The 26,307-nt window shown below is 35.4% G+C and overlaps 1 protein-coding gene across 3 annotated transcripts in view; it reads right to left on the bottom strand.

Annotated features, from left to right (window-relative positions):
• Positions 1-2,044: 2,044 nt before the first annotated feature.
• Positions 2,045-26,307, bottom strand: part of LOC147077735 (uncharacterized) — a 37,431-nt gene continuing 13,168 nt past the window's right edge. Inside the window, exons 5-17 of one of the 3 annotated variants that reach the window (XR_015072233.1) lie at positions 25,648-25,800; positions 25,418-25,553; positions 24,609-24,720; positions 23,910-24,101; positions 23,476-23,637; positions 19,969-20,049; positions 19,148-19,246; positions 18,448-18,591; positions 13,843-16,075; positions 13,615-13,687; positions 8,335-8,419; positions 7,026-7,078; positions 2,045-4,976 (exon numbers count right to left, since the gene is read on the bottom strand). Coding sequence is in view for 2 of the 3 variants with exons in the window: in XM_085960734.1 (XP_085816860.1) it covers positions 4,963-4,976; positions 7,026-7,078; positions 8,335-8,419; positions 13,627-13,687; positions 13,843-16,075; positions 18,448-18,591; positions 19,148-19,246; positions 19,969-20,049; positions 23,476-23,637; positions 23,910-24,101; positions 24,609-24,720; positions 25,418-25,553; positions 25,648-25,800 (3,525 nt within the window). In the remaining variant the exon portion in view is untranslated. The remainder of the gene's footprint in view (positions 4,977-7,025; positions 7,079-8,334; positions 8,420-13,614; positions 13,688-13,842; positions 16,076-18,447; positions 18,592-19,147; positions 19,247-19,968; positions 20,050-23,475; positions 23,638-23,909; positions 24,102-24,608; positions 24,721-25,417; positions 25,554-25,647; positions 25,801-26,307) is intronic. The other 2 variants (XM_085960734.1, XM_085960735.1) reach the window with 2 other exon arrangements.

The following is a 26,307-nucleotide window of genomic DNA, read 5'->3' as shown; positions in this document are numbered from 1 at the left end:
AAGAAGATCAAAAGTCATATTTGAAATTTTTTTGTAAACCTATAATTTTTCAGTAGCTATGTTAAAATATATAAACAATAATATTTCATCTTTCAGCATTAACAAATCACTCGAAACAATCTACATATAGTCGAACTTGGTTATTGCGAGGAAGATGGGACCGACTGAATTTGCTCGTTATAAGCGGTACTCGTTATATCAGAGAATAGGTACTTTTCAATGAGCGGTCGGTCACATAACAAAAACAGTCGAAAATAAAAAATCTGAAAACCATTGTAAAAATCCCCGAAACAAGCATGGCCTTCATAGACTACAAAAGAAGTTGTTTATTGTAATGAACGCTGGTAAGTATCTAACGGACTTCACAAACCTTGGATTTTTCAACCATATGCGTGCATACTTGTTCATTATTGTCGGCGAAAACAACAATTAGGTAGGTGCTTAAGACACTTAACTGATGTCATAAACGTAATCCGTTCCCGGCGGCATTCTGTCCGATCGGATTTTATTGCTTAGGGTCGAAATGTTTTTAAACGATCAACACATTAACAGTATTTTAGCTCGGTATACCCGATAAGTCGCTCGTTATAACAGTGAATAAATGTATGGAGAAAATCATAAACCAAAATGTCAACGAATGTTTCCTCATTACATCCGAGATCTCGCTATGTCTGAGATCGTAATAACTGAGTTCAGACTGTAATTACGGCCGGTGAACAAAAATGACATAGTTATATAATATTACAATATTTTTATTGATTGAGTTATGAAATTTCACAATTATTATACCGATGTGCCATTCTCATTCAAAATATTATCATTATATTTTGATGTAAACATTCCAAAATAGTACAGATTCACTACTACCTAGATATGATATTTTTTTTCTATGTAATAATATAAACTATCAATATACAAGTTACACAATTGGAGTAATCATTGTCACAGCTAAACACGTGGCAGTGTAATGCATTGCTTCTAAGTTTTCATTCTTAAAATTATCATTTTCTTACCAAAAATAAAGCTAAGCAAAATTATCTGTTTTCTAATTGTGACAATCGTTGGCTTTATGACAGAAAGTTGTCAAGCCGATTAACACACACACATGATTTGTTTTAAAATAGAGAGAAATGTACGATGCAGCTGTAACCAACCTAGTTTCTAGACTACGTAAGACGGTTGTTTAAAAAGTATCATGACTCTTATTTTTCCCATGGAATACAATGAGGTAGAGCATCAGTCGCTGCCAGCCATACCGTGAGTGACGAAGTATATACATACAAAATTACAGAATAGTTTAAACCGTGTTCGGTAATACCCGAGCGAAAACCATTAGGAAAATTCACCATGCTTTCGGCAATGTCACAGTGGATATATTCAACGTCTGCAAGGCCAAAATTAGCACGGCAGATACTATTAAAGAATCATATCAACTCAAAGTAATGTTGACCGTTTTTCTTCAACTCCGGTGAGGCGGTGCATTACAGGCATGCACCGCAAGCTTGAAACAAGGACCTCGTCGCTTTTGTGATTCCATGCAATACTAGAGACTGCAGCTGTGTGTAATCGGAATTCAGCAATTACATGATATCTGATTCAGACTCTTGTGGTTTGTCAGGTTCCCTACTCTCCCATGACTTTTGGCTGTTATCAAAGCTTAAATGACATGGACCCGATTTGAGTCAAGCGAGCATAACGAAGGACCAGCTCTATGACATTCTCGAAGATGTGTTCGAGAAACAAAGGTGGGACCGCTGAGAGAAGTGAGTGCAATCCCAGAGACTATTTTGAAGGGGATTAAGGTTTTAGACCTCCACGTGAGTAAATATATTTTTCTCGGCTGAAGGTCGATACTTTTTAAACAATTTTCGTATACCAAACCCTGATTCATACAATAAGCCATAAAACGTATTAGGACAGCAATATATTGTGTAAACTTTCTCTACTTGTAAAATACAGTAAAACTTCGTTAATACGAATTCCATGGGACCCAAAATCGAAATGTATGGGGGAAAAATATAATTTTTTTTTTTTTTTTGATTTTCATCAATATTGTTTACGACATAGATGCGCTTACCAAATTTCCGGTGCCCTGTATGTTAATGGGTCATAAAATGTCTTTTGGATTATTATTATTACCTTCGTAAAATAAGTAGTTAATGATGTTGTACGAAAAGTCTATCACAATTTTCAATGACTGGCTCATGAAATAGAGTACTTTATTATGATTTATTGATTTTTTTTATATGCCAGGGACTTTACGAAATTTGAATTAAAGGTATGGTTTTATATGAAAATAATGTTCAAGGGACTTTTTTTTCGCGAAAATTTCGAATTACGGCAAATTTCGAATTATCCGTTTCTTATTAACGAGGTTCTACTGTAGTATACTAAATACTATACAGTATTGTGGGAAATAATAATCATGAATCTATTACAATGTCCTCTTTTAAATGGCTCAAAAGACCAGATCTAAATTTATCAGTTGGTTGACAATGACAGTTACATCAGACAATATAAAATATGCCGTTCAATGTTAAATAAATTGATTGTTCAGAATTCACAATTATAGGAAGTGTATAATATGTATGTATATATTATGATTATATAAATGATTCAACATCAAAACGGCACTAAAATAGACATAACCGACCGAGTATTATGATTGAATAATATATTTTATACAAGACATATTTATACGGCAAAAATTACAATGAAAATAATAATAACTTAAAAATAACATCACTACAAATGCACTACGGTTCATAAAAATTCAACAATAAAATATTAATAACTTTCTTGGTAAGAATGACAATTTTTTGACAAAATATATTCATTCATATAACCTTGAAATGTAGCCAAAGATGTTGAATCATCTTCCAGTTTGATTTTTGTATGTTCAAAAAATGGCAGTAACTACTCTAGGTTTGTAAGAAATTTTGTGGTCCCAGAGGTCCTTTTTTGCCTCATTTTCAAATCTTTAGTTCTCCATATAAAGGTTTTCTTCAATATCTTTGGCTACAGCAGAGAAAAATAGAAACCACAAGGCACCGATTCTCGGCAAGATAACAATCCCAAAATGTTGTCGGGAGATTGAGGAAGAGTGATACTGCATGGTACGGTTTCAATTTCAATATAGAATTTAGTCATCGGTGACATTTTTTTCTAATAAGGCAAAATTACTATGGATTAAACTAGTATGTAATTGTTAATTTGCTTCAACGCATTGATAATCTGTGGTTTAGCCGACTCTCACATCTAAACTCGCCTCATAGCCATAAATCAAACCTTCCAAGAACGTTGATCCGGTGTTGAATATGAAGACCGCGCAAATCTACCTAGCGTCAGTCGTACGTAAACTTCAAAACGTATAGATATTTGGATGCGGCAATCGGCGACTAATTATTTAGGTGTTTGTATGCGTCCTGGCGTTTTCGACTCGCAGCCCAAGAAAGAATGCCCAAGCATGCGACTTGTCGATTGCAGATGTTTTTTTCAAACTAAACAGTTGCATTCGACCAATCTGCGAAGCTGCATTTGGCAATGTGTGTTTTATGAAAAAGATGACGTCACATCGACGTATTCAACACGTTGCAGGCGAGACGAGTTTTGATGTGAGAGCCGGCTTAAGGTTGCAAGCTGCAAACTGCATTTCACATACTGTTTACACGGGATGTATACCGTGGATAGCTCTACAGCTATAGTCTATACTCTGTAAGAAATCAGATAACTAAATTATACATGCTGTCTGTCTTTTTGACAAATGTAAATTTGTATCTACGTATCTTTGACGTATGCTACTTCTATAAATCAGTCAATCACGTAGTTTAACTATGACTTCACGGCATTGTCTCTCAATAATCTGTCAAATCAAAAATATAAGCCGTTAAAATTAAAATGTTACATCGTATTGATAAATGTTGATATTACATACTACGTGGCACCGCGCTAAATTCTATTGACCACTATGCAAAAGAAATGGCAAAGCGGGACAGCATGTGTATTCCAACTATATGATCCTAATTTGGGTGGAATATAGATAGATTCCACCGCCGGTCGCAACTTAGAGGCGACCATGTTTATGGGAAAGCAATAGAACTGCAAAAAAAGGGTGTATATACTTCATAATATGATAGAAGATTTCTTTTAAACACTGTCCTTGTAACAATAATAAATAATGAGTGCATTAGTATTTCATGTTTGAATAATAACAATATTAATGACTCAATCATTAACTGATAACATAAATAAAAATAACAGAAACAAAAATTCCACAGACAATAATTATAGTTTGTATGATTCTGCCAACTGATATTCATCAGAATAATTATGTCAGTTGATCTGTACAATATAATTATGTACAATTGGTATTTTAGTGTCTGTATGCGAGTTTAAAATAACAGAATATGGAATATCAGATAAATACTGCACAATTTCTTGTTTTATTGTGTAGACATATTTTTTTTAATATTCATGAAACAGAAAAACGAACATTATTACATAGTATTGTATAATGCTTTACGTTTCCTAGTGTAGAAAATTTTTTCAGAAATATCGGTATTCATTAATAATTATAAACAACGCTTGATTTCAGTAACGATTATGTTAAACAACCGACGTAAAAATGACTAGGACTTAGAACATACGCCGCAAAATATTCCGCCGGCGTCTTTCATAAAACAAAAAAAAAAAAACTTGCAAAACTGCCGAATGTATTTAAACCTAAACATGATTGACAATAAAGAGCGAAAAATAATGACTAAAAAACTATTTTATACAAAAAAAAGCAGCATGGAAAGTACAAATTTTAGACAAAAGATAATAATATTTAATCGTTAGAAATACTTTTTACACGTTTCTCTGAAATGGATCTCATTTCCTATGGAGATAATTTTCAATTAAAAGATAATCGAGTAAATTTACAATATGGCCGACATGCTAACAGGCCGGGAGTGGATGCCGTCACTGAAGTGAACCTGGACAAAAAGAAAAACATTACTAATTAGTGAGAAAAATAATGACAGTTTTAAAAATATTTAAAATATATTTAATAAACTATTTCTTTTATTCAACGAATAATTCACAGGATTTGAGAATGTAACATTCTATACATTGAACATACATAATCTGAAAATATCACTAGAATTCTATACTATAGGTATGTATCACTAGAAAAATTCTTCTTTGAAAAAAAATATGACATCTGATGGGACTTGAATCTGTAACCATTGCATTCGTGCCAATGTGCCTTTTCCAATTAATCTATGGGCATCCTACTTAATCACGACAAATACAACTAATAGTTCTTACAGGAAATTCTAATCAAATTGTGTAAATAATGTTCGTTATCAATTTTTGTGTATTAAATCAAGGTAGGTATCAACACCCACATCATGCCGTGGGTCCCAGGTTCGAATCCTGGGTCTGGCAAGTACACATATTGTTTTTCAATATGTGTGTGAGTCAGGGTATGGACCTGATAGGTTGAGCAAGTGGCTGACATCCATTTCTCGTAAAATAAAAATCTGTTAATACAAACCTCTACCCTGTGGAGGCCCATATGATCCTATTAGGATCGGACATGGTCGGAAAAGGTATCAATTAGATGTCTTAATTATCAACTGATGTCCGGATCATCCCAATTTTTTTTTGTGATAACGTACTTGCACTTGCTAAATAATTTAATAAACTATTACTTTTATTGAATGAATAGTTCACAGGATTTCAAGAAGGAAAAGCACATTGTTGCGAATCCAGTGGCTACGTTTAGTCTCGTCGGGTTTCATAGTTTTTTTCAAAAAAGATTTTTTCTGGTGGGTAGAGTATCCATTTTATAACTTTGCACTTTTTTTGAACTTTTTATTACACTGATACGCCTCTTCATTTGATTACCTCGCATAAAATTAGATCAATTGCTATTCAATTGTATTAATATACTTAATATTATAATAGTAATAAATAAATAAATATAATATATGTAAAAAAATAATTTTAGAATATATTACATCATTTCCATCCTAGCGCTGGAGTGCAAAGTTATGAAGCATATACTCTACATACGGCCCGCAATGGCCGAGCGTCTAATGCGTCGGCTTATACTGTCGTGGGGCCCAGGTTGGAATCCTAGGTCTGGCAAATACACACATTGTTTTTCAATTTACGTTGGAGTCTAAGCAAAACAAAAATCTGTTCATACAAACCTCTACTCTATGGAGGCCCATAATATGATACTACTAGGATCGGACATGGTCAATAGAAGAAAAATATACATGAGATGTTTTCAAATTATGTATGTTTAAAATTTATTTATTTAGGTGGATAATTATTATTATTTCAAATCAATTTATATCAAACGCTTTCAGTTGCCAGTAATAATGCATTTTTAATAAGAATAAAATAACAAAATTAAAATGGTACCTACCTAGAATATACACCTACTACAAAGGTCATATTTTATAAATTGATTACTATGTTTTATTAGATTGCTAGCCATTCATTTGGATGCAGGAAGGAAGAAGCATACACCCGCCCATTGATACAAATACACATGTTGACTAAAATAAATAAATTTGAACCTTAAATATGTTCATATGTTGGTACAGGCATGTCCAACGCATCATTGTGAGCATACACCCCATAGCTAATGCTCCTGATGAAAAAATAAAAAAATTTGAACCTTAAATATGTTCATATGTTGGTACAGGCATGTCCAACGCATCATTGTAAACATACACCCCATAGCTAATGCTCCTGATGAAAATAAGGTTGAGAATTAAGGGTTTAAGGTTTGAGTTGGGTTGAAATCTTAGACCATGTAGTCTTAAGGTGCATTTAGACCAAAGGAGCAAATCTTCGTTCTTCCCCCACTTCTCGCCAAAAGGCGTTTGAGTGAAGAGAATTTCGCTGGAGTGGGGGAAGAAAGAACATTCGCTCACTTGGTCTAAATGCTGCTTTAAACGTCTTAATCTATGCATTTGTATCTACTAAGCTGACAATAAAGAAATGGCGATAACCACGTGACTTACCAGTAGTAAGATTCTGAGGAGCTGAATTCTCCATGAATATTGATGGTGAGTTTCTGAAAATAAATTAAAACATAATTATCAAGGTAAGTCAATGATTTAATATTATAATTTTTAATGATAAATATTCGTAATAGTCAATGGTTAGCTGTGTCCAACCGTAGTACCATTGACGACATATTGAAAGCCAATGACGCAGCTATAACACTGGCCAAGGCAGGCCCAGGAAATAATATTTAGGTGAAAAAACAATAATGAAAGCAACATTAATTACTAGTTTTTCAATTAAAAGAATGTAATTTATTAGCTGGAAATCATACTTCCATAAGATGATATTGATGAGTATAATTTTGTTTCAATGATCAATCACGAGGAGTGGGGTGCAACCAGGGGTCGGTACTGGCTTCCTCCGATGACTCTCTCGAGCTATTCCTACCCAGAAAGGCTGCTCACCATTCGATATTCATACAAGTGCAGGCCTTCATAGTCCAACGCTAAAGGCACTGGATTGAGGTGAGGTCACAATACATTTACATATGTGAGTTTCTCAAAGCCTGGGTGTTTAAGGCTGCTCACCATTCGATATTCATACAAGTGCAGGCCTTCATAGTCCAACGCTAAAGGCACTGGATTGAGGTGAGGTCACAATACATTTACATATGTGAGTTTCTCAAAGCCTGGGTGTTTATATGATTGTTTGACTTCCACTAGTCCAACCAAAATATTTAATAAGAATTTTGAGCATGCATCTTCACCTACATTGAAAATCTAAGTTATTTTTTTAGTTTTTACCATTTCTTTGTTTAATTTATGGTTACTGCATTATTCAGACATGGATAAAAATAAAAATCCACTGGTACAATTTTTTCGGTCGATTATAAATTTCAAAATTCTCAGAGATACTTCAATCCGAATCATAAAATGATATATTCGGCGTGCATCTTACAAATGTTATTGATAAAGCCGGTTGTAGTGTATGTATGTCATGTAATCCGTGTCCAGTACTGTCTGGGCATGAAGAGAGAGGATAAAACAGAAGTTCCACTGCAGAAGTAATAAAATGAGGTAAGGTATGCACAAGGTTGCACAAAGGTAAGAGGAGACCTGTATAATGAAAACGTCTGGTGGTTAAGTCCACCCACCATGATTCCAATATGTACATGAGCACCGGATTTACAAGGATCTTGAAAGAGTGCTTGTATGGGTGTAAGTAAGACATGATTTTTTATGTCTTTATAGACTTACAAAGTATGAAGTATTCATATTAATATGAAGTAAATTTACAATTTAAGGTAGTAAATACAAAACTCACATGAGATTTTCAGCGCTTTCTTCTAGATTTTTGGAATTATAAATCGACTTATTTTCGGAAGAGAATGACGAAGTCCGTGAGTTACCTGCAAGAGAAATAAATCTTTAATATATAATTTATTGGACGTAACAATTAAAATTAGCTATCCTTAAATCTCGAGATTGAAAATGTTAAAAAAAAACATGGTTTTGTTAAATAAAGAAAACAGAATCAAAAATGATATAGAAACATAATTATTATAATGTTTCATATAAACTGAGAGCGTAATGCAGAACCAGAAAAGATAAAGAATTTGTAACAACATCGTGTATATTTCTTCTTTTAGGAATAATATACAGTAGGTAGAACCTTGGATTGTGAGTTTTGCATGACAAGAAAATAATTTAATACATTTTCCACAGGCAAAATTTTGTAGAAAAGCACCACAGCAGTGCGAGCGATTAAAATTTGATATACAAGTGCTTTGGATTACAAACACGTATCCGGGACGTATTATACTTGCAATTCAAGGTTTTACTGTATTATGTTTTTCTCAGTCAAACTAGCTTGTCAATCTCAACATCATCAATTTAGATGTCTATCTTAACCCGGCCGGCGCCGATGTCACACACCTTGTACAAATCGGCCAAATTCGCAATGCGCATGTGTATAAATCGATGTCACCGCGTCCATATTTATCATACGGGACTGATTTTTTCACGTAAATTTGGCCTGATTTGTCCTTCTCCTGCCACCTATGACATATTTTAAAAGCATTGGTTCTAAATATAAAATAATCACCAAAGTTTCGAACCAATTCGTACGGCCAAGTTTTGCCGGTCGACAGAAATCAGTTTGAACTGCGCGCCGCGACTGCGCAGTATACGACAGACTTTCAACCGAGCGGGCCATTGCGCGGGATTGTATTTATCGCATACAAGTTGAATATTTACCGCAATCGTTGATAAATACTTTTTTTGCTGTCTGGTGTACTTATCACATTAAAACTGGCATGATTAACTATTGAACGTATGATTTTATTTTACCGCGATTTTTAAAATACTTTTTGTACTGTCTACCGTGTCCCATTTTAGTGAATGTGAAAATTAATACTGATATCAATAACTATTGTGTGTGAGTTTAATGGTTTCTGTGATTTGGCGTTCCCTAATACTGTAGTTAAACATTTTAAAAACATTTCATAGTTTTATAGTGCGTAAATATGGAGGAAGAAAATGTGCGTACTAATGAGGAATTGGACTCAGATTATGATATGTCGGAAGAGGAATTGGAACAGCATGAGACTGATCATGACGTCGACGATACGGACTCTGACGAGCCAATTGAATTTTTGCGGTCGTGGAGAACTGGCCCGTATATTCCAATAGTTCACGAATTCAATGATTGTCGATCTGGCGTGACATCGAACGACTTGAACGAATCCTCTCCCGAATGTCTTTTCTTTGAACATTTTTTGAATAAAAATATAATGTCGGAAATAGTGAACCAAACGAATACATTTTTTAACCATTCGTACAGTGCGGGAGACCTTGGACCGAAATCGCGATCACACAATTGGACAGACACGTCAGTGCCGGAGTTGTATACATTTTTTGCCGTATCAATGCTGATGACTCGAAATAAGCACACGTCGATAGAGGAACATTGGAGTACCGATCCTTACCTGCATGCAGACATTTTTGGGAAAATAATGGCTAGAAATCGATACCAACTTATTTTACAAATGCTTCATTTTTCTGATCCTAGTGTGACCGCCTCAAATGATAGACTAGCTAAAATTAGATTACTGTTAGAACACACAAGAACAATTTTTAGGGAAACGATGATACCGTATCAGAATCTTTGCATAGATGAGAGCATAATCGTGTTTAAGGGTAGATTAATTTTTAAACAATTCATTCCTTCCAAAAGACATCGATTTGGAATAAAAATGTTTGTGATGTGTGACGTAATGACAGGATATATTATTGACTTTATAATTTATTGTGGGGAAGGGACTGACATACAAGACAATGAAAATCTCGGTATTTCCGGTGCGGTAGTGACAACGCTAATGAAAGACTACATCGGGAAAGGTCACACCTTATGGTGTGATAACTGGTATTCGAGTCCGGCGCTTTTTAAATACCTTCACTCTCACAAAACGAATGCTTGCGGTACAGTGAGAAAAAATCGTAAAGATATGCCAGAGTTCAGCAAACTGAAAAAGGGAGATACCGAGTCTAAGTACAATAGTCCACTTTTGGCTCTGAAATGGCACGATAGGAGGGATGTTCACATGCTATCCACCCTCCACGATGCATCATTTGGACCAACGGGAAAAGTGAACTATAGAACTGGCGAAAACATCGAAAAACCAAAATGTGTTATAGATTATAACAAAAATATGGGTACGGTAGATAAGTCCGACATGATGCTTAGCAACTTGTCGTGTATGAGAAAGTCGATCAAGTGGTATAAAAAGGTCGCATTCCACATGATCGACTTATATTTATTAAATGCTTTTTATTTATATAAATTTATTAAATGTGACAAAAAAACATTGGGCGATTTTCAACTCTGTGTAATAAAACAATTAGTGAACAAATATTGTGTGAGAATTTCAAATGCACCCCTGCCCAAGCCGACAGCGTCAACTAGCGATAATCCCGTACGATTATTGCCCAAAAGTGCAACGGGACATTTGCCAGAATACATTTTACCGACACAAAATACCGATAAGCCTAGAAGGAGATGTTTCGTATGCGGGAATTCTAAAAAAAATCCGAAAAAAACAAAACTCTCTCGCTATATGTGCCCAACGTGTGATGTTGCGTTATGTCTGTCACCTTGCTTTAAAATATATCACACGTCAAAAGAATTTTAAAATAGGTTTATTATTGTATTTGTTTTTTTTTTAATATCTGAGTTCGTGTTAATTTATCAATAATATTCAATAAGTGAAGTGTTTGTGTAGTTTAAATATATTAAAAGGGTCCCCTTTATATTTGTTTACGACTCAACCCGAAGACATTAATATGTGATTTATCGATATGCACTTGAAAATTAGTAACACTTCAATTCGTGGGAACGTAATGCACAAGTGTCGAAATAGTACACACCGCGCAGAGCTCTAACTATTGGCTACAAAATGGCGTCTTACGGTGAGTTCTTTCAAATTTGGATAGCATTCGTTTGTTCGAGTGTTTCTGATATTATAACTGATTTATTACGGTTTTTTAGTGTGTCGAAATTATTTTAATGGTTTTGGGTTCTCGACTGGAGCTGTGACATATTTTTTATTGCTTTTTTTAGTATAGAACAAAGACGATAATGAAATTCATGCGTAGTTATGGTGCGTCATACGATTTTTGAGGCAGGTGCCGGGTTAAGATTATGCATAGAGCAACAAAAAAAAACAAGTTCAATTTTTTTTTAATTATGGAGGATATTTTTACATAATATTTATACACATGCTGAGACAAAAAAAAAAACTATTTAAATTTATTAATAAACGTATTATAGAACTGGGTAAATTTTGTACTAATGCGATGAATGTACCTGAAGTTGGTACTTCCTAAAGTTGTTTGCAAATGGTCATCTCTTAATAATGATCTGTGTTATGATTTTACATACTTCAATTTCGAAAATAACGTTTCACATTGGTAAGTACTTTCAAATATAGATCCCCGTACATATGATTTTATTTGACCGTATTTAGGTATCTTCCGAAAGATAATTATAGAATTGGGTTAGATCCATTTTTTAAACACCATTTTTAGCATATTATCATTTTGCAGATCACTTGCAATCAACTGAAGGTCTAACGAAAGTTCCTTAATTGTGAATTTTGAAATGTCTTTTGCACTCACATCAAGATCCGAAAAACGCTGTTGTAACTGTAGTTTAAGTTCAGCAAATATATCCGCTGCGAATTTTGCTAATGTTTGAAATTTTTTATAGCATGGAAAATGGTCAAACTTGGTTAATTTGATTTGTGTTACAAACAATGCAAATTTTCGGCGATAAGACTATATGATAGAATACATTCCACGTATGAGCACTGTTTTTCCCTAAAATTTTAAGTTAAATTCGTTAAGATATCCCACGATGTCTGTAGCAAATTCTAATTTCCATAACCATTCATTGTTAGTTAATAGTTGTTGTGGGCATGATTAAATCAGGTAACGGGCCGCCGGTAACCCGCAGTTTGCCGACTCCTGCTCTAAATCATCAATCAATAGAGTGGGACTGAATGTCAGATTTCTAGTACATAATACAGAAAATAATTTAAAAAATCGGTTAAAATTCTTGTTTTTGGTAGGTCCCGGCATTGAAAAAATACAAATTCTGGGATTGAAAATTCTGTCTGGGATTGCAATCTACATAGCACAATGATACATTAAAAATGTCACATAATTATTTAAAGATGCGGTAAATTAATTACAGTACACTCTCAGTAATCCACCACTCGATAATCCGACAACTACTATAATCCGCCGTTATTTTTACTAGTTGAAAGCATAAAATCAAGCTCTATTCACCGGTATTCGATTGTCAAATTCAGTAGTCCGCCGTGTACAAGTATACAACGCAGATGAGACAGGTTTGTTTTGCAAACTTCTCCTTGGTACGTTCATCGCGAAGAAAGTAATGTACCAGGGAGGAATGTGCCCATAATCACAATTATGCCGTGCTCCAATGCAACCGGGACCACAAACTGAAGCTTTTGGTCATAGGGAAAGCCAGGAATCCTAAGCCATTCAAGAATATCTGCCTCACTGAACACTGGTTGTGTCAAGTGATTTACTGTTTAATATTTAGTTAATAAATATGTATAATTTAGTAAATACTTGATTTTGATTATAAATAAAACCGTAATTTTCTAGCAAGTACAAATTTCAAAAAACTATTTTTACGAAATATGTATGTAGGTACAGTAAAACCTCGTTAATACGAATTCCACGGGACAGAAAATCGAAAAAAAATGAATTACGAATTATGAAATGTATGGGGGAAAAATAAATTTTTTTTTTTTTTGATTTTCATCAATATTGTTGACGATCATAGATGTACCTACCAAATTTCCGATGCCGTGTGTGTTACCATATTTTGTATGTATGCACTATAATCCGCTGCTTTCATTAATTGGACACTTGTCTGGTTTTTGGGGTGACGGATTTCTGAGAGTACTGTACATGCATTGTTAAACAGAACAGACAAAAAGAGAAATAATAAAAAGTCAAGCAATAAAGTGAAATAAAAAGAATGCAAAAAGAAAAAAACAAAAAAGAACATTACTATTTTACTAACTATTGGCGGAGTCTTCGTACAGCCGCTGGTGAATACCATCTGGAGATCTCATTTGTAAATTCTGAAATGAAATCATCACATACTTTACGATACCCATATTATGAAACATTTGTTTCTATTTTCATAAGATTTCATGATTTTATGATTCAGTCCGGATAGTTGAGATTTTACTGTAGTTCAATTTCTGATTGTTCTCATAGTACATAAGTGACAAACCTGAAGTTCCTTGAGGTCCTGCATCACCCGATTGATGTCCAAATCCTGTTCAGTCATCTCTCGGTCAACGCTCTTCCTGAGAACACTGACGGGTGCGCATTCTTTTTTCTCCGCCGCCCTGTCCTTAAACCTATCAGACTTGATTGCGAAATTGTCTTTTATGACACTGACGGCTTCGGCGCGCACCCTGTCCGCCGGTTTGGTGTCGCCTTCCACATCTCGGAAGTGACCCATCTGCTGCACTATCTCCACGTCTACTTTAGTCTTTTTAGCATCGGGCTCTTCTCCGCTGATGTTATTGCTAGAAGGCTTCTTGAATTCCGGACGATCGGGCATGGCAAAATTCATGCGTTTTAAAGAGGAGGGAATGACGTCGTAGTCGTTCTGTCGAAGTATGCTAGACGATGCCGGGACCGAATCGATATTGCTCCCTTTGAGAATGCTGTGAACGGAGTACGAATTCTTTTTAATGGCTTCCTTGATGGGAGGTTTGCTTTCGATTTTAGTAGGCTTATCGTGGCGGTCCACGGTGGGGTACAGCTTACCATACTGCTTTTCCATCTGACGCCGGATGGCCTCTTTCCTGACGGCGTCATCTTTGAGACTGGAAATGGCCGCCGCCGGCGAATCGTCAGAGGGGATCTCCACGCAGTCATCGCTACTGCTATCATCCGAGTGCGTCCGTACAGCTCCGGTGGAATTAAATTTAGGCGGGCGGGCATTGTTCAAGGGTCGGTCGCCCACCGAATTTTCAATCATGCGGGCGGATCCCGAGATGACAACATCTGTTTCTTTGGCTTTGATAATACGGTGGCGTTTCAGTGAAGCGGCAAAATTATCAGAATAGGGCGTTGAGGCAGACGAGGGAGGTTTCTCCGAATATCTCGCGGCGGGAGAAATGTTCGGAGAGTCTCTATCGCTTGCGGAATTTTCGATTATGCGAGCGGAATCCGAGATGACGACTTCCGAGTCTTTGGTTTTGACGATGCGATGGTGTTTCAGTGAGGAGGCGAAATTGTCAGAATAGGGCGACGAACCGGATGAGGGAGGTTTCTCCGGATATCTCGCGGTGGGAGAGACATTCGATGAGTCTCTGTCTCCGTGTGAGGATTTGGAGTTGTGCCTGTGATAGCGGGATGGATCGTCGTACTTTGACCCCGAGCCGGGCATCCGGTGGCCAGACGAATGCGGTGAATAATCACTCTTGTGCTTCGGTTTTAAAAACAGGTCATTATTACTGTTGGACGATTTCGCATCATTCACAGATAAAATTTTCAGATCTGATCCGAATGATGTTTTCACAGGTTGCAAAATGGGAGACGATGAAATTCCGTCACCCCTAGAAATGATCCCGGGAGAAGGATCCAAGCCAGGAGGCTTCTGATGTTTCTCGTGAGATTTAATAATGCTCGTCTCGCTGGGTATTTTGGGTCTAGAGCCGTGACCGTCTCGGGGAAGATTAGACTGAGGCGGATGAGGATGCGGGGGTCTGGGCGGATCCGGGCCGCCGCCTTTCCCTGATATAATCTTGGCAATGGTGCTCTTGTCGAAGAGGGCACTGCTAGATTTGACTTTAATGGCGACAGGACTTTGCGAGGGCGATCCAGAAGGACTCATCGGGAGGGCGGCGTCGGGCGGTTTCACCGGGGGGCTATTGCTTGTGAAAGTGAGAGCGTTAGCGGTCGAAGTCTTGGGCTGCGGGAAGGCCTTAGGTGGCTCCTTGGGTGAACTGGAGACAGGTGTAATGGTGACAGAGCTCAAATTGGTGGGAGGTATGTATCTATCCACTTTCGGCGGAGAACGAACGGAAGATTTTTCACTGTCACTCTTTTTGTGCAGGATGTTGGCAACGGAGATGGATACATTGTCCCCGATGGTCTGGGATGCGGCGGTGGCCGGTCCTTCGGAGAGCATCTTGAAAGGTTTTCCATTGTCGGGTGACGGTCGAACGGCTGTGGCCGAATCTCTCTTGTTTGAAACGCTGTCTTGGATGTCGGTGCCGATGCAGATAGAGCTGGTTTGAGTTTTGGGTCGGGGGGGGACAGGAGCCATAGATTCGGGATCGCTGATGCTCCTGTCGAGGGGCTGCACTGGCTTATTGTCAACAGCGGTCACCGGTTGCTTGTTGATAGGTCTGTTAGGAGCAGTGTGGAGATTGTTGACGGCCTGCTTCAGTTCAGCTTTGTTTTGCGATTTCTTCATTTCCCCTGTCACCTTTTGGGTCTTATTCAATCTGAAAGAAAAACAAGATTATTAAGTTTAATATAAGATTGCTTAATGATAATTAACCAATTAACTAAGAATATTACTAATCATAATCTCATAAACAGAATTATTAAGGGGGGACATGCTCGTCGAAGGTCAAAATTGAGTTTTTATTGTATTTTCAAACCATGATCCTGGACACTCCTTAAACGTTGTAGATAATCTATTTATATAATTTTGAAGCCTTATTATCCTTTATAGTTATTTTAAACATTTGATGACTGCATAAAGTATTTTTGTTACATAAAATAGTATTCTTTTAAACCTCTCGCTCTAATGTTTTAGAATATAGACATATTTCGGTACATAACTGTGCAGTGGTGTTAAGATTTTTTACGTTTATTAATTTTTAAACGCATTTATGAAACCATTAGTATAATTTATTATGAGATAATTTTTGTAAAATATTCACGATAAAAAATTATATTGATAATCTCTGTGATCCCAAATTTGACAAGAATTAGGCATTTTATTATTAAAAAAATCGGCAAGATTAACACATTTGAAGATGATTCTAAAGATACTTATTATAAGCTATGTTTTTGACCATTCAAGTGTGATAAACATCTTATGAATAATGATTGCTTTATAATAATTATTGACGTAAGAATAAGGTAGTGTTTTTTTGAAATACGCCATTTCTTTTGTCATTCCCCAGTGGTTAAGCTACAACATACGGCCGTAGCCATAAATTGACAAACTATAATTAAAGTAGGGAGTAAAATGATATTGACGCACGTGTTTGAACATGTACCGTTTAAAATAAAATAAAAAAAAATTCGGTTAGGTACATGTTCAAACACGCGCGTCAATATCATTTTACTCCCTACTTTAATTATAGTTTGTCAATTTATGGCTACGGCCGTATGTTGTAGCTTAACCACTGGGGAATGACAAAAGAAATGGCGTATTTCAAAAAAACACTACCTTATTCTTACGTCAATAATTATTATAAAGCAATCATTATTCATAAGATGTTTATCACACTTGAATGGTCAAAGACATAGCTTATAATAAGTATCTTTAGAATCATCTTCAAATGTGTTAATCTTGCCGATTTTTTTAATATTAAAATGCCTAATTCTTGTCAAATTTGGGATCACAGAGATTATCAATATAATTTTTTATCGTGAATATTATACAAAAATTATCTCGTAATAAATTATACTAATGGTTTCATAAATGCGTTTAAAAATTAATAAACGTAAAAAATCTTAACACCACTGCACAGTTATGTACCGAAATATGACTATATTCTAAAACAGGGGCGGGCAAACTTTTTGGATGGAGGGCCAAATTCAAGAATTCAAAATGAGCAGCGGGCCGCAAGTAAAATAGCATTTTTAGATATACACTATTTATTATCACGAAAAATAAACATTACAAAAAAATTAATGAGAAGAATGAAAGTGTTGTACATTTTTCAACATTTTTTCAAATTCAGGTGTTACTTTTGTGGTTGATATTTTCAAAACTGCTTGTAAATGGGCATCGGAGATATTTGATCGTAAAGAATTTTTATTGAAGTTCATGATCGAAAATGTTTGTTCACATACATAGGTTGAAAAAATCGTCATTCAGAGCTTTAATAATTTTACCATATTCTTCAAATTTATATTCTGGTATATTAAGCAACTTCAAAGTTGGAAAGTGGTCCACGTTGTTATTCGATATTTGTCGAAGGAACAACTTGAGTTTTAATAATTGAAATCCATTCAAACTCTTCACCATATCTTGGGCATATATTTCTTTTCCTTGCAACGCAGAGTTAGAAGTATTTAAATGTGTCACGATGTTCAACATAGAAAATAGTAGTTACATAGTGTGAGACGAGACGCAAGGAAGACGTACTGAGATAATACATTAACAAAACAACAAATTCTTCAAATTTTAATCTATTGTCAATATTTTTTAAAAAAGTATAAAAAAAGTTATTCGTAATCAGAAGTACAATTAATGATGGCGGGCCGCAAAAAAATACCCGGCGGGCCACATGCGGCCCGCAGTTTGCCCTCCCCTGTTCTAAAACATTAGAGCGAGAGGTTTAAAAGAATACTATTTTATGTAACAAAAATACTTTATGCAGTCATCAAATGTTTAAAATAGCTATAAAGGATAATAAGGCTTCAAAATTATATAAATAGATTATCTACAACGTTTAAGGAGTGTCCAGGATCATGGTTTGAAAATACAATAAAAACTCAATTTTGACCTACGACGAGCACGTGGGCCAATGAACGATAGAAACAAATATTACATTTGGAAGTTTTAACAATTTTTTTTTATGAAAAGTCGTAAAATTAAACCCATTAAGTTGTCAGTTGGGGAAAGTATACGAACTTTGCTTGCTGCAGCAGTGTAGGCATTCGGACAAATCCAGATGGGAAAAGTGGCAGCACAACGGTCTGGAGGAATTTCACAATGGACTCTTCGTCTGTTGATACTCCCACACTTTGAGATTTCACCAACTCTGTCAAAATCCCTCTGCAAACAAATAATGAGATTAGAATTAATACGGTGGAACCCCCATTTTACCTGCCCAGCATTCATGTTTTCCCGCTATTTTCGTGTAGTTTCTGCGGTCCCGTTTTATTTTAATGCATTTAATTCCCGGTTTTACGTTTTAATGTATGTCTGAAATATTCAAATATCAATTATAATTATGTATTAAAATAAAAAATTCAATTTAGTTGAACACGATCAATTCAATGCATCGGCAGTGCCCAAGACCAATGTTAACACAACACTTTTGTTTCAAGTTTTTCGTTGTTTAGCCTGGCATAACAACTGCATACCGTATCTCTTTTTAACTCTGCGAGACTGTTTTGTTCCATTTAAAAATTATATTTATTTTGACCTCATAGGCGGTTCGGTGTCTTGCATCCTTGAGATGTTTGGTGAGACAATAGAAGGATCACATACAGCCATGCGCCATATTCACAAACAGGCCCTCCTCAATACCTTATTTTAAAAAATAACTAACATTCTCTCAAATTGTAGATTATATTAAATATGTATAAAAGCAATGTTTGATACACACCTGACTTGATCATCCCACGGGAATCTGCGCTTCGGTAATCGTTTCTCTGGTATTTTTTTGTCATCATCGAGAGTGGCATTCTGAGCAGATATCTGGCGACTGATAAGGAAAAAAAAACATGTGAACTATTTGTTAACCTCTGAAATGATGTATACTCAACACTCGACGACTAATTTTTATTTATGCATTTATTATTGAAAGACAGGGTGGACAAAGTATATATATCAACACTTTAAATACTGTGGAAAATTCCACATACAGGAGGGTAGGCAAAATACTGGTAATGTTTGATAAAAATCAGCAAATTTCAATCACAAGATTAAAATTTATCCAACTATTGAAGCACCTCATATATTTCAAACAAATTCTAGAAGCATATTGTCACTAATCTGCCAAATATAATAGAACAAAAACACTAGCCCATTCATGGAAGAAATCGAGAGTTTTAGATTTACGACCATACTAAAGAATTATTACATCTGGCGTATAATATAATATGAGTATTGTACCCAATGACACTACACGCGTTAGAGGGATTTGGTGGATAAAAATATGTATGGAATGTGAATGAAACTTATGCTAGGATCTAATAAAATATATATGTTTTACATTATTTATTTTATCGTTACTTCATATTTCGGGTGAATGTTCAATAATTTTTAAAAGCAAAAATTGTCTATCAAATTTATTTTGTTGCATTTGTCTAAAGACACCACATTGGCGACTCCAGTTTTTTGTGTTTGGATGCGAAAGGACGCCACGGTGGTGGAGGCGGTAGGTAAAGTGGTAATTCAATTTATATATGAATGAACAATACTCACTTTGTCTCAATGATTTTCTGGGATTCTATTCTGTATGTCTCCAGCAGGTTTGGTTTCATCGTTTCAATAATTCCTTTGAGCCTGCAAATAAAACTTTGGGATTGTAATTGATTAATAATTATTTTACAAGTGTCCCATTGTTGGGAACGGTATTGAGAAGTAGAGCGGATAACAACTGACTCATTAAAAATGTGTTAAGAAACCTCTTTTTGTTTTGCTTTGGCTGTCACCCACTTCTAGGGAATTTATTAATTCTGATTAGGTCCATTCGCATGTTTTCTTTCATGTGGCTGATTTCACCACAATTCAGTCAGAATAACTCAATAGTCAACACAAAACATTATTCCCTGCATGGTGAAAAGTAGAGTCACCAGCGTAGGAACGCATCGAATACTAAAGCAGTGAATAAATTGTATTCGGATGCGTGCTTGTTCGGGGAAAGTATTCAGAAGTAGTGAATCATTCTGCCGATATTCGAGCCATCCGTTTTTCGCTCCAAACAAACAAACAATATAAAGGCAGACTCAGACTACACTACTTTTGTATTTCATGCACAAGTGGTTGGTTTTATTGTTAGTTCATTCTTTTCCATTGTATTTTATATTCAAATAAATTTAAAATAAATTGGAGGCCATTTATTTACGTGTCTGGAAACTTGTACATATGCAGTTCGCCGTATTACACTACGCCGTGAAATATTGTATCGGAAATATGCAGCAAGTCCTCGACTTACGTGATTAATTCGTTCCGAAGATCTTCGTGTAAGTCGAATAAAACTTAAAATCATGTAATTTTTAAAATAATATGTGTTAGTTTCTAAGGATAAGTGAAAATAAAATAGACCTACATGTGTACATACATTTAAGAAAACATTATTGATTGATGAAGTGGTTTGATTTTGCAATCCCCAGCAGCATTTTAAACCAAGTAAAAGGGTTAGCCTATCTTCAGATACCTTAATACCTGGCATAGATTTTTCTAGTTGGGATATTATAATATGACTGATCTGGCATTTTTTTCCAATAAGCCCAGTTTCATCCACATTAAAAATATTTTGTGGCAGGTAATCCTCATTTTTATGATTTCTGCTACTCTCGATAAAAATCAAATCTTCCTCTGTATCTGCATAACTCGGCAGCCTCACCTGTTACTTTGATGTTGTTTAGTTTATTACGGATTTAAAATTTTTGAAACCGTCCATGGCTTGCAGTGAATGCATTAGAATCAACACTATCATCATTTTTACACTTTGTCTTCAAAACGACTCAAGGCTTTATCTTGTATGAGTATAAGGCTTATTGGAATTTGTTGTTGCTGCATATCTTCCATCCATATAACCAATATTTCCATTTCTTCTATTAATATTCCTCTTGTCTTGCTAATTATCGTGGATTGCATTTTACATGATCCATATAGTATAACATAATATTATATGTCAACACAAGCGTAGAGAAACAAACTGCAGCAAAAAAAGCATATTTAAAAAAATCGCATAAGTACGAATTCACGTAAGTCGAATTCGCATAAGTCGAGTACTTACTGTATGGCCGTATGTTAAAGACCGTCCAATTTCTCTGGGTCGTATAGTACTGATATAAAATTCATGTCTAAATACAACATGGTTCTTGTCGGTTTACTTTACAGTAAGCCAGCAGCGAATAAATTTTGAAAATAGCCGATATACTGGATTATTAATTGTTAGGTTAGATTAGGTTAGGTTTTCATTCATGAATTTTGCCAAAATCAGCTATGAAAATTAAATTAATGTTCATATTGAATGGTCATCTCTTTCCGATAAGAAAGTTCACAGCAGAACTGTGCCACGGTGAAATGTTTCACATACAGTTATTTACATGTAACCATTTATTTATACTATCATTTTAATTAATCGATCATTAGGTTTTTGAACATTTTTTTCATATATACTTTTATCAAATTTTGGAAGTTGTACATTGTGTGAAATTACAGATAGAGTAAAACCTCGTTAGTAAGAACACTGATAATTCGAAATTCGCCATAATTCCAAATTTTCCCGAAAAAAAGACCCTTGAACATTATTTTCATATAAAACCATACCTTTAAATGATTTCAGAGTCCCTGGCATACAAAAATATCCAATAAATCATAATAAAGTACACTATTTCATGAGCCAGTCATTGAAAATTGTGACACTTTTCTTAAAAAATCAAAAATTATTTATTTTAAGAAGGTAATAAAAATAATCCTGACATTTTATGACCCAATTCGGTAGGCACATCTATGATCGGAAACAAAATTAATGAAAATCAATTTTTTTTTTCGAAATTTTAATATTTCCCCCCCATACATTTCATAATTCGTAATTCGAATTTTTTTTCGATTTTTGGTCCCATGGAATTCGTATTAACGAGGTTTTACTGTAGTGTGTTACTTAAGGAATATTAACATTTTAAAATACATGTGTGGTTGTGCGATGCAAAACGATTTCCTCTTGACAAGAGTATACAGGCCACCATAAAGTGGAGATTATGGAGAGAATGGTTGTTAACCAGCGATTCGATCACCCCATTCAAACACAAATTTATCGAATAATTTATAATATGTGAATATGACACAGCAGTGAAATCTGACTCATAAACCTGTGGGCTCGCACATCAGAACTCGCCGCATGCGTCTTACGACGAATTCGTCGATGTGACGTCATCGTAAACCAAGAAACAAACGTTATCAAATGGAGCTTCGCAGATTGGCCGATGCAACTGCGACTCTGCGACATGCGTCGAGTTGCATTGGCCAAAGTCTGCATGTCGATGTCCGGCCATATCGACTCCGCGCATGCGCACAGCTGCACAATCAGCCATTTATCTCCAGACTGTCGCCGCGTTTGGCAGAGCTAGAGCTAGCAGCGCTAGGCAGATGTGCGAGGTTGTGATCATGCAACATTCGCCGGCACACAAGGCGAGTTGTGATGTGCGAGCCGGCTAAGAGGTAAACAATTTAATTTCTCGGGAGTGGAGAGTCTTAATGATTCAAGCAAGAGAAAAAGAAAATTACAAGATAAAGAGAACTTTTTATACACATTTTTAAATTTTCTGTTGAATCATATAAACTTGACAATTCTATGTATTAATAAAAACTTTTTATTGTACTTGATAGAAATACTGAATAAATATTATAGAATACATCATTTTGACATTTCATATTGATTTCCATAGTAACGCACGTATATATTAATAATTTAGTTGCTAGGACCCACTTAGCAACCAATAATAGTGAGTAGTAAATATTACTTTTAACGAATTTTTTCCGAAACATACAAAACAGAATTAACTGAAAATGAATTCAATTCTGTTTAAAGATGGCCAAAAGTATTAAAAGAATGCATTGTCGCTGTGTTCTGATATATTCTAAAAGTTTCAAATGTCTAGCTAGTCAGGAAGTTAGTTAAAAATCTTGGACAAACAAGAAAAAATCTGTACCGGACAAACAAGAATACGAGCTAATAAAAACGTGGTAAAATATGGTCACCTGTCGAGGGGATCCTTGACAGTAATAGTTTTTTCATCAGCGAGTCGCCGGGCCCTCTGGATCAGTCCCGGTTTGCCTCTTCTGAGAAGAAGTGCGGCGTGACCAAACAGAGTATGACGAAGGCCAGGTGATACGCCTCCTCGACGACATTGTTTTTCCATACTGAATAAAAAAACATAATATAATAGTTATTAGAAGAAATCATAAAAATTACTGAACTTAATTACAAGATCAAATCGGCTAAAACTTAGAATGGTAAATCTGTCATAAAGTCAAAAAAAGACAATAAAAACGTAGACTACAAAAAAAATTAAATACCTACATAATATTATGTATAACAATCAATATAATTACATCTTATATACAGAAATATGTATATATATATAATACATAATATATAAGGTACATAGTTATAATTTACAATAACTACTTACCCAAGAATGATTTCATTGACTTCAGATCCGGATAGTTTCCCAGTGCGAGACGAGAAGTGGGCGTCGGCCAGTGCTTTGAGTCTGCGGACTAAGATGGCTGCCTCAGGTGGAAGAGTTGACGGAATGGGCGGCACTGATGGAGGCGGAGGGGGCACATTGGAAACGGGCACTGGCGGTAATGCAGGAATCTCCCTAGAAAGTCAAAACATTTTGTTACAGTAATAATTTTAGTGTATAGTGTGATTTTGGCGATTTTATACGATTGTTCATCTAAAATTATGTAGTAATGATTCACACCGATTGCAATGATTATCTCAGTAATATTGACGGATTGGATGAATCTAAAATTGTATTGAAATGCTTACAGTTCTTGACAGATGAAGTTTGCTACAAATGAATCTGTAATGCAAAACGGCTTGCAGCTAATTTAATCATTAGTAATATTTTTTCGGCTTCACTTTCATCTATTAAGGGGTTTTCTTCAATTGGCTATACACAATATCCACAAGTATAATTAATAACACATTCCGTGCTAAGAACACGCCAGGCATGTGGCCATTAGATACTTATACATTCACTGCTGACGAGTTAATTACCACATTTAATTATCATGATAATTGCTGCACGCCGGGCGTGTCTTTAGCATTGACCGAGTTGTGATAATTAACTGGTCAGCAGTGAATGAGTTAATATAGATACCTTGAGCTATCGGAGCTAGCTTGGTTATCAGATGCAGGAACTGGTGGCGGAGGTTTGGAATTTGAATCCGAAGATCCAGAGTCTGTACTGGCTTCGTTGTTTTCAATTCCAACTGGAAGGAATAAAGAGGTTAATTGTTTTTCAGCGGGTTAGCGAGGAATATGTGGTGATATGAGTAGCATCACATTTAATTAACTATAATTTATATTTGCCCAGTCGGCAATCATGTAAAAGATCTAACTATAAAGTATCTAGGCAAACATATTTTGCTAATGGTAACTAACTGAAACTAATTAACTGAAAAAGTCACCACACACACGCATTTATATTTGTAGCACATAATAACCATACATATTATTCAAATTTAAGAGCATATTTTTCAATTAATCACATTAAAATCTATAGATTGTCTCTTAAGTTGATAGCTATTTCGGTTGTAGCACCATTATGAAGACTAAAAATAAATGACTTGTCTATGCTTAATTAGAACTATTTAGTTAGAATAAGAATAGATGATCTCTCTATCAATTTACTTTCGTACAGGTAATTCAATATTGTTTCCGTGAATCTGAGCCTTTCCAGGCCCCAAAACATTGATTAATTAACATTATAAAAAATAAAATTAACCGATATTGCATATTTTTCATCAGTACAGCAGTTTCAACATTATGTATTTCTCCAAATACTGAGAACTATTTCTGACAAAGTGATTTTGTGCTGGAGTCTGCGGTTTTGTTTCTGTGGGTATTTCTAGTTTGTCATCGAACACCCTGCCGCCATACGAGTGAATAACTGAATAATGGTCTTACCGGTAACTCTAGCTTCGGCCAAGAGATCTTTAACAGTCTTTTTAGATGCAGTTTCTGGATTACTGCCAGCGCTCTCTTCTTGAGAATTCTTTCTCTTTTTCCTACTAGCTTTATCATCCTTACTTTTCGATGACTTCTGAAAATAAACATATTATTAGAGAACCAGGATGTTGAAAAGAGTATTGTCCCGTGCTCGTTATTGCAAATTTTCTTATAAAGAGCTTCTTTACCTTTTTCCTATCCTCTCCTGACTTGTCAGAGTCTGTGACGCCATTAGTTTTGCTCTTTCCTTCGGTTTCCGTATTTTTCTCTCCCGTGGAAGTCTCTGATTCTTCTCCGGACGAGGAAGATTCTTCTTCACTTTCACTTGTGGATAAGGCACGCTGCAAATTTCATTATAGTTAATATACAATCAATTTAAATTCCTATAGGTACATAATGGTTTATTATATCACTTTGAATCTGTTGAGTCTGGAGCAAAATAGAAGTTTCTTTTCTTGCCCACTTAAGGCTGGTTCGGACTGGTCGAGTAATTTAGTAACTAAACTTGTATGAACAGTCAAATTTAGTCGAGTAATTTAGTAAAACCATTTAGTCAAGTCTAACCATTTTATTCTATTTTTTCAGTTGAGTAGCGATCCCCATCACCTCTCCACTTACCTCCACTAAACAAACCACGAGACAAGCCTGAACACGTTATGTTAAGTCAAGTTCATTAGTTGTTGTAGAATTTCTTCCTCCAATTCTTCTAATAAAAAAATAGTTCATTTGTGCTTTTTTAGGTTGTGCTCTGTTCATTTTGACATGTCACTTACTAATGTACTGTGTTCGGACACTTTTCAGTTACTAAATCACTCGACGAGTCCGAACCAGCCTTTAGATTCATCGAT

This window comes from Rhyacophila brunnea, unplaced genomic scaffold (assembly GCF_057557595.1).
Source record: "Rhyacophila brunnea isolate RB1 unplaced genomic scaffold, BYU_Rbru_1.0 scaffold_12, whole genome shotgun sequence".
Taxonomy (NCBI): Eukaryota; Metazoa; Arthropoda; class Insecta; order Trichoptera; family Rhyacophilidae; genus Rhyacophila; species Rhyacophila brunnea.
The sequence above is the reverse complement of the archived record's forward strand: the minus strand, read 5'-3'. Positions and strand labels throughout refer to the sequence as shown.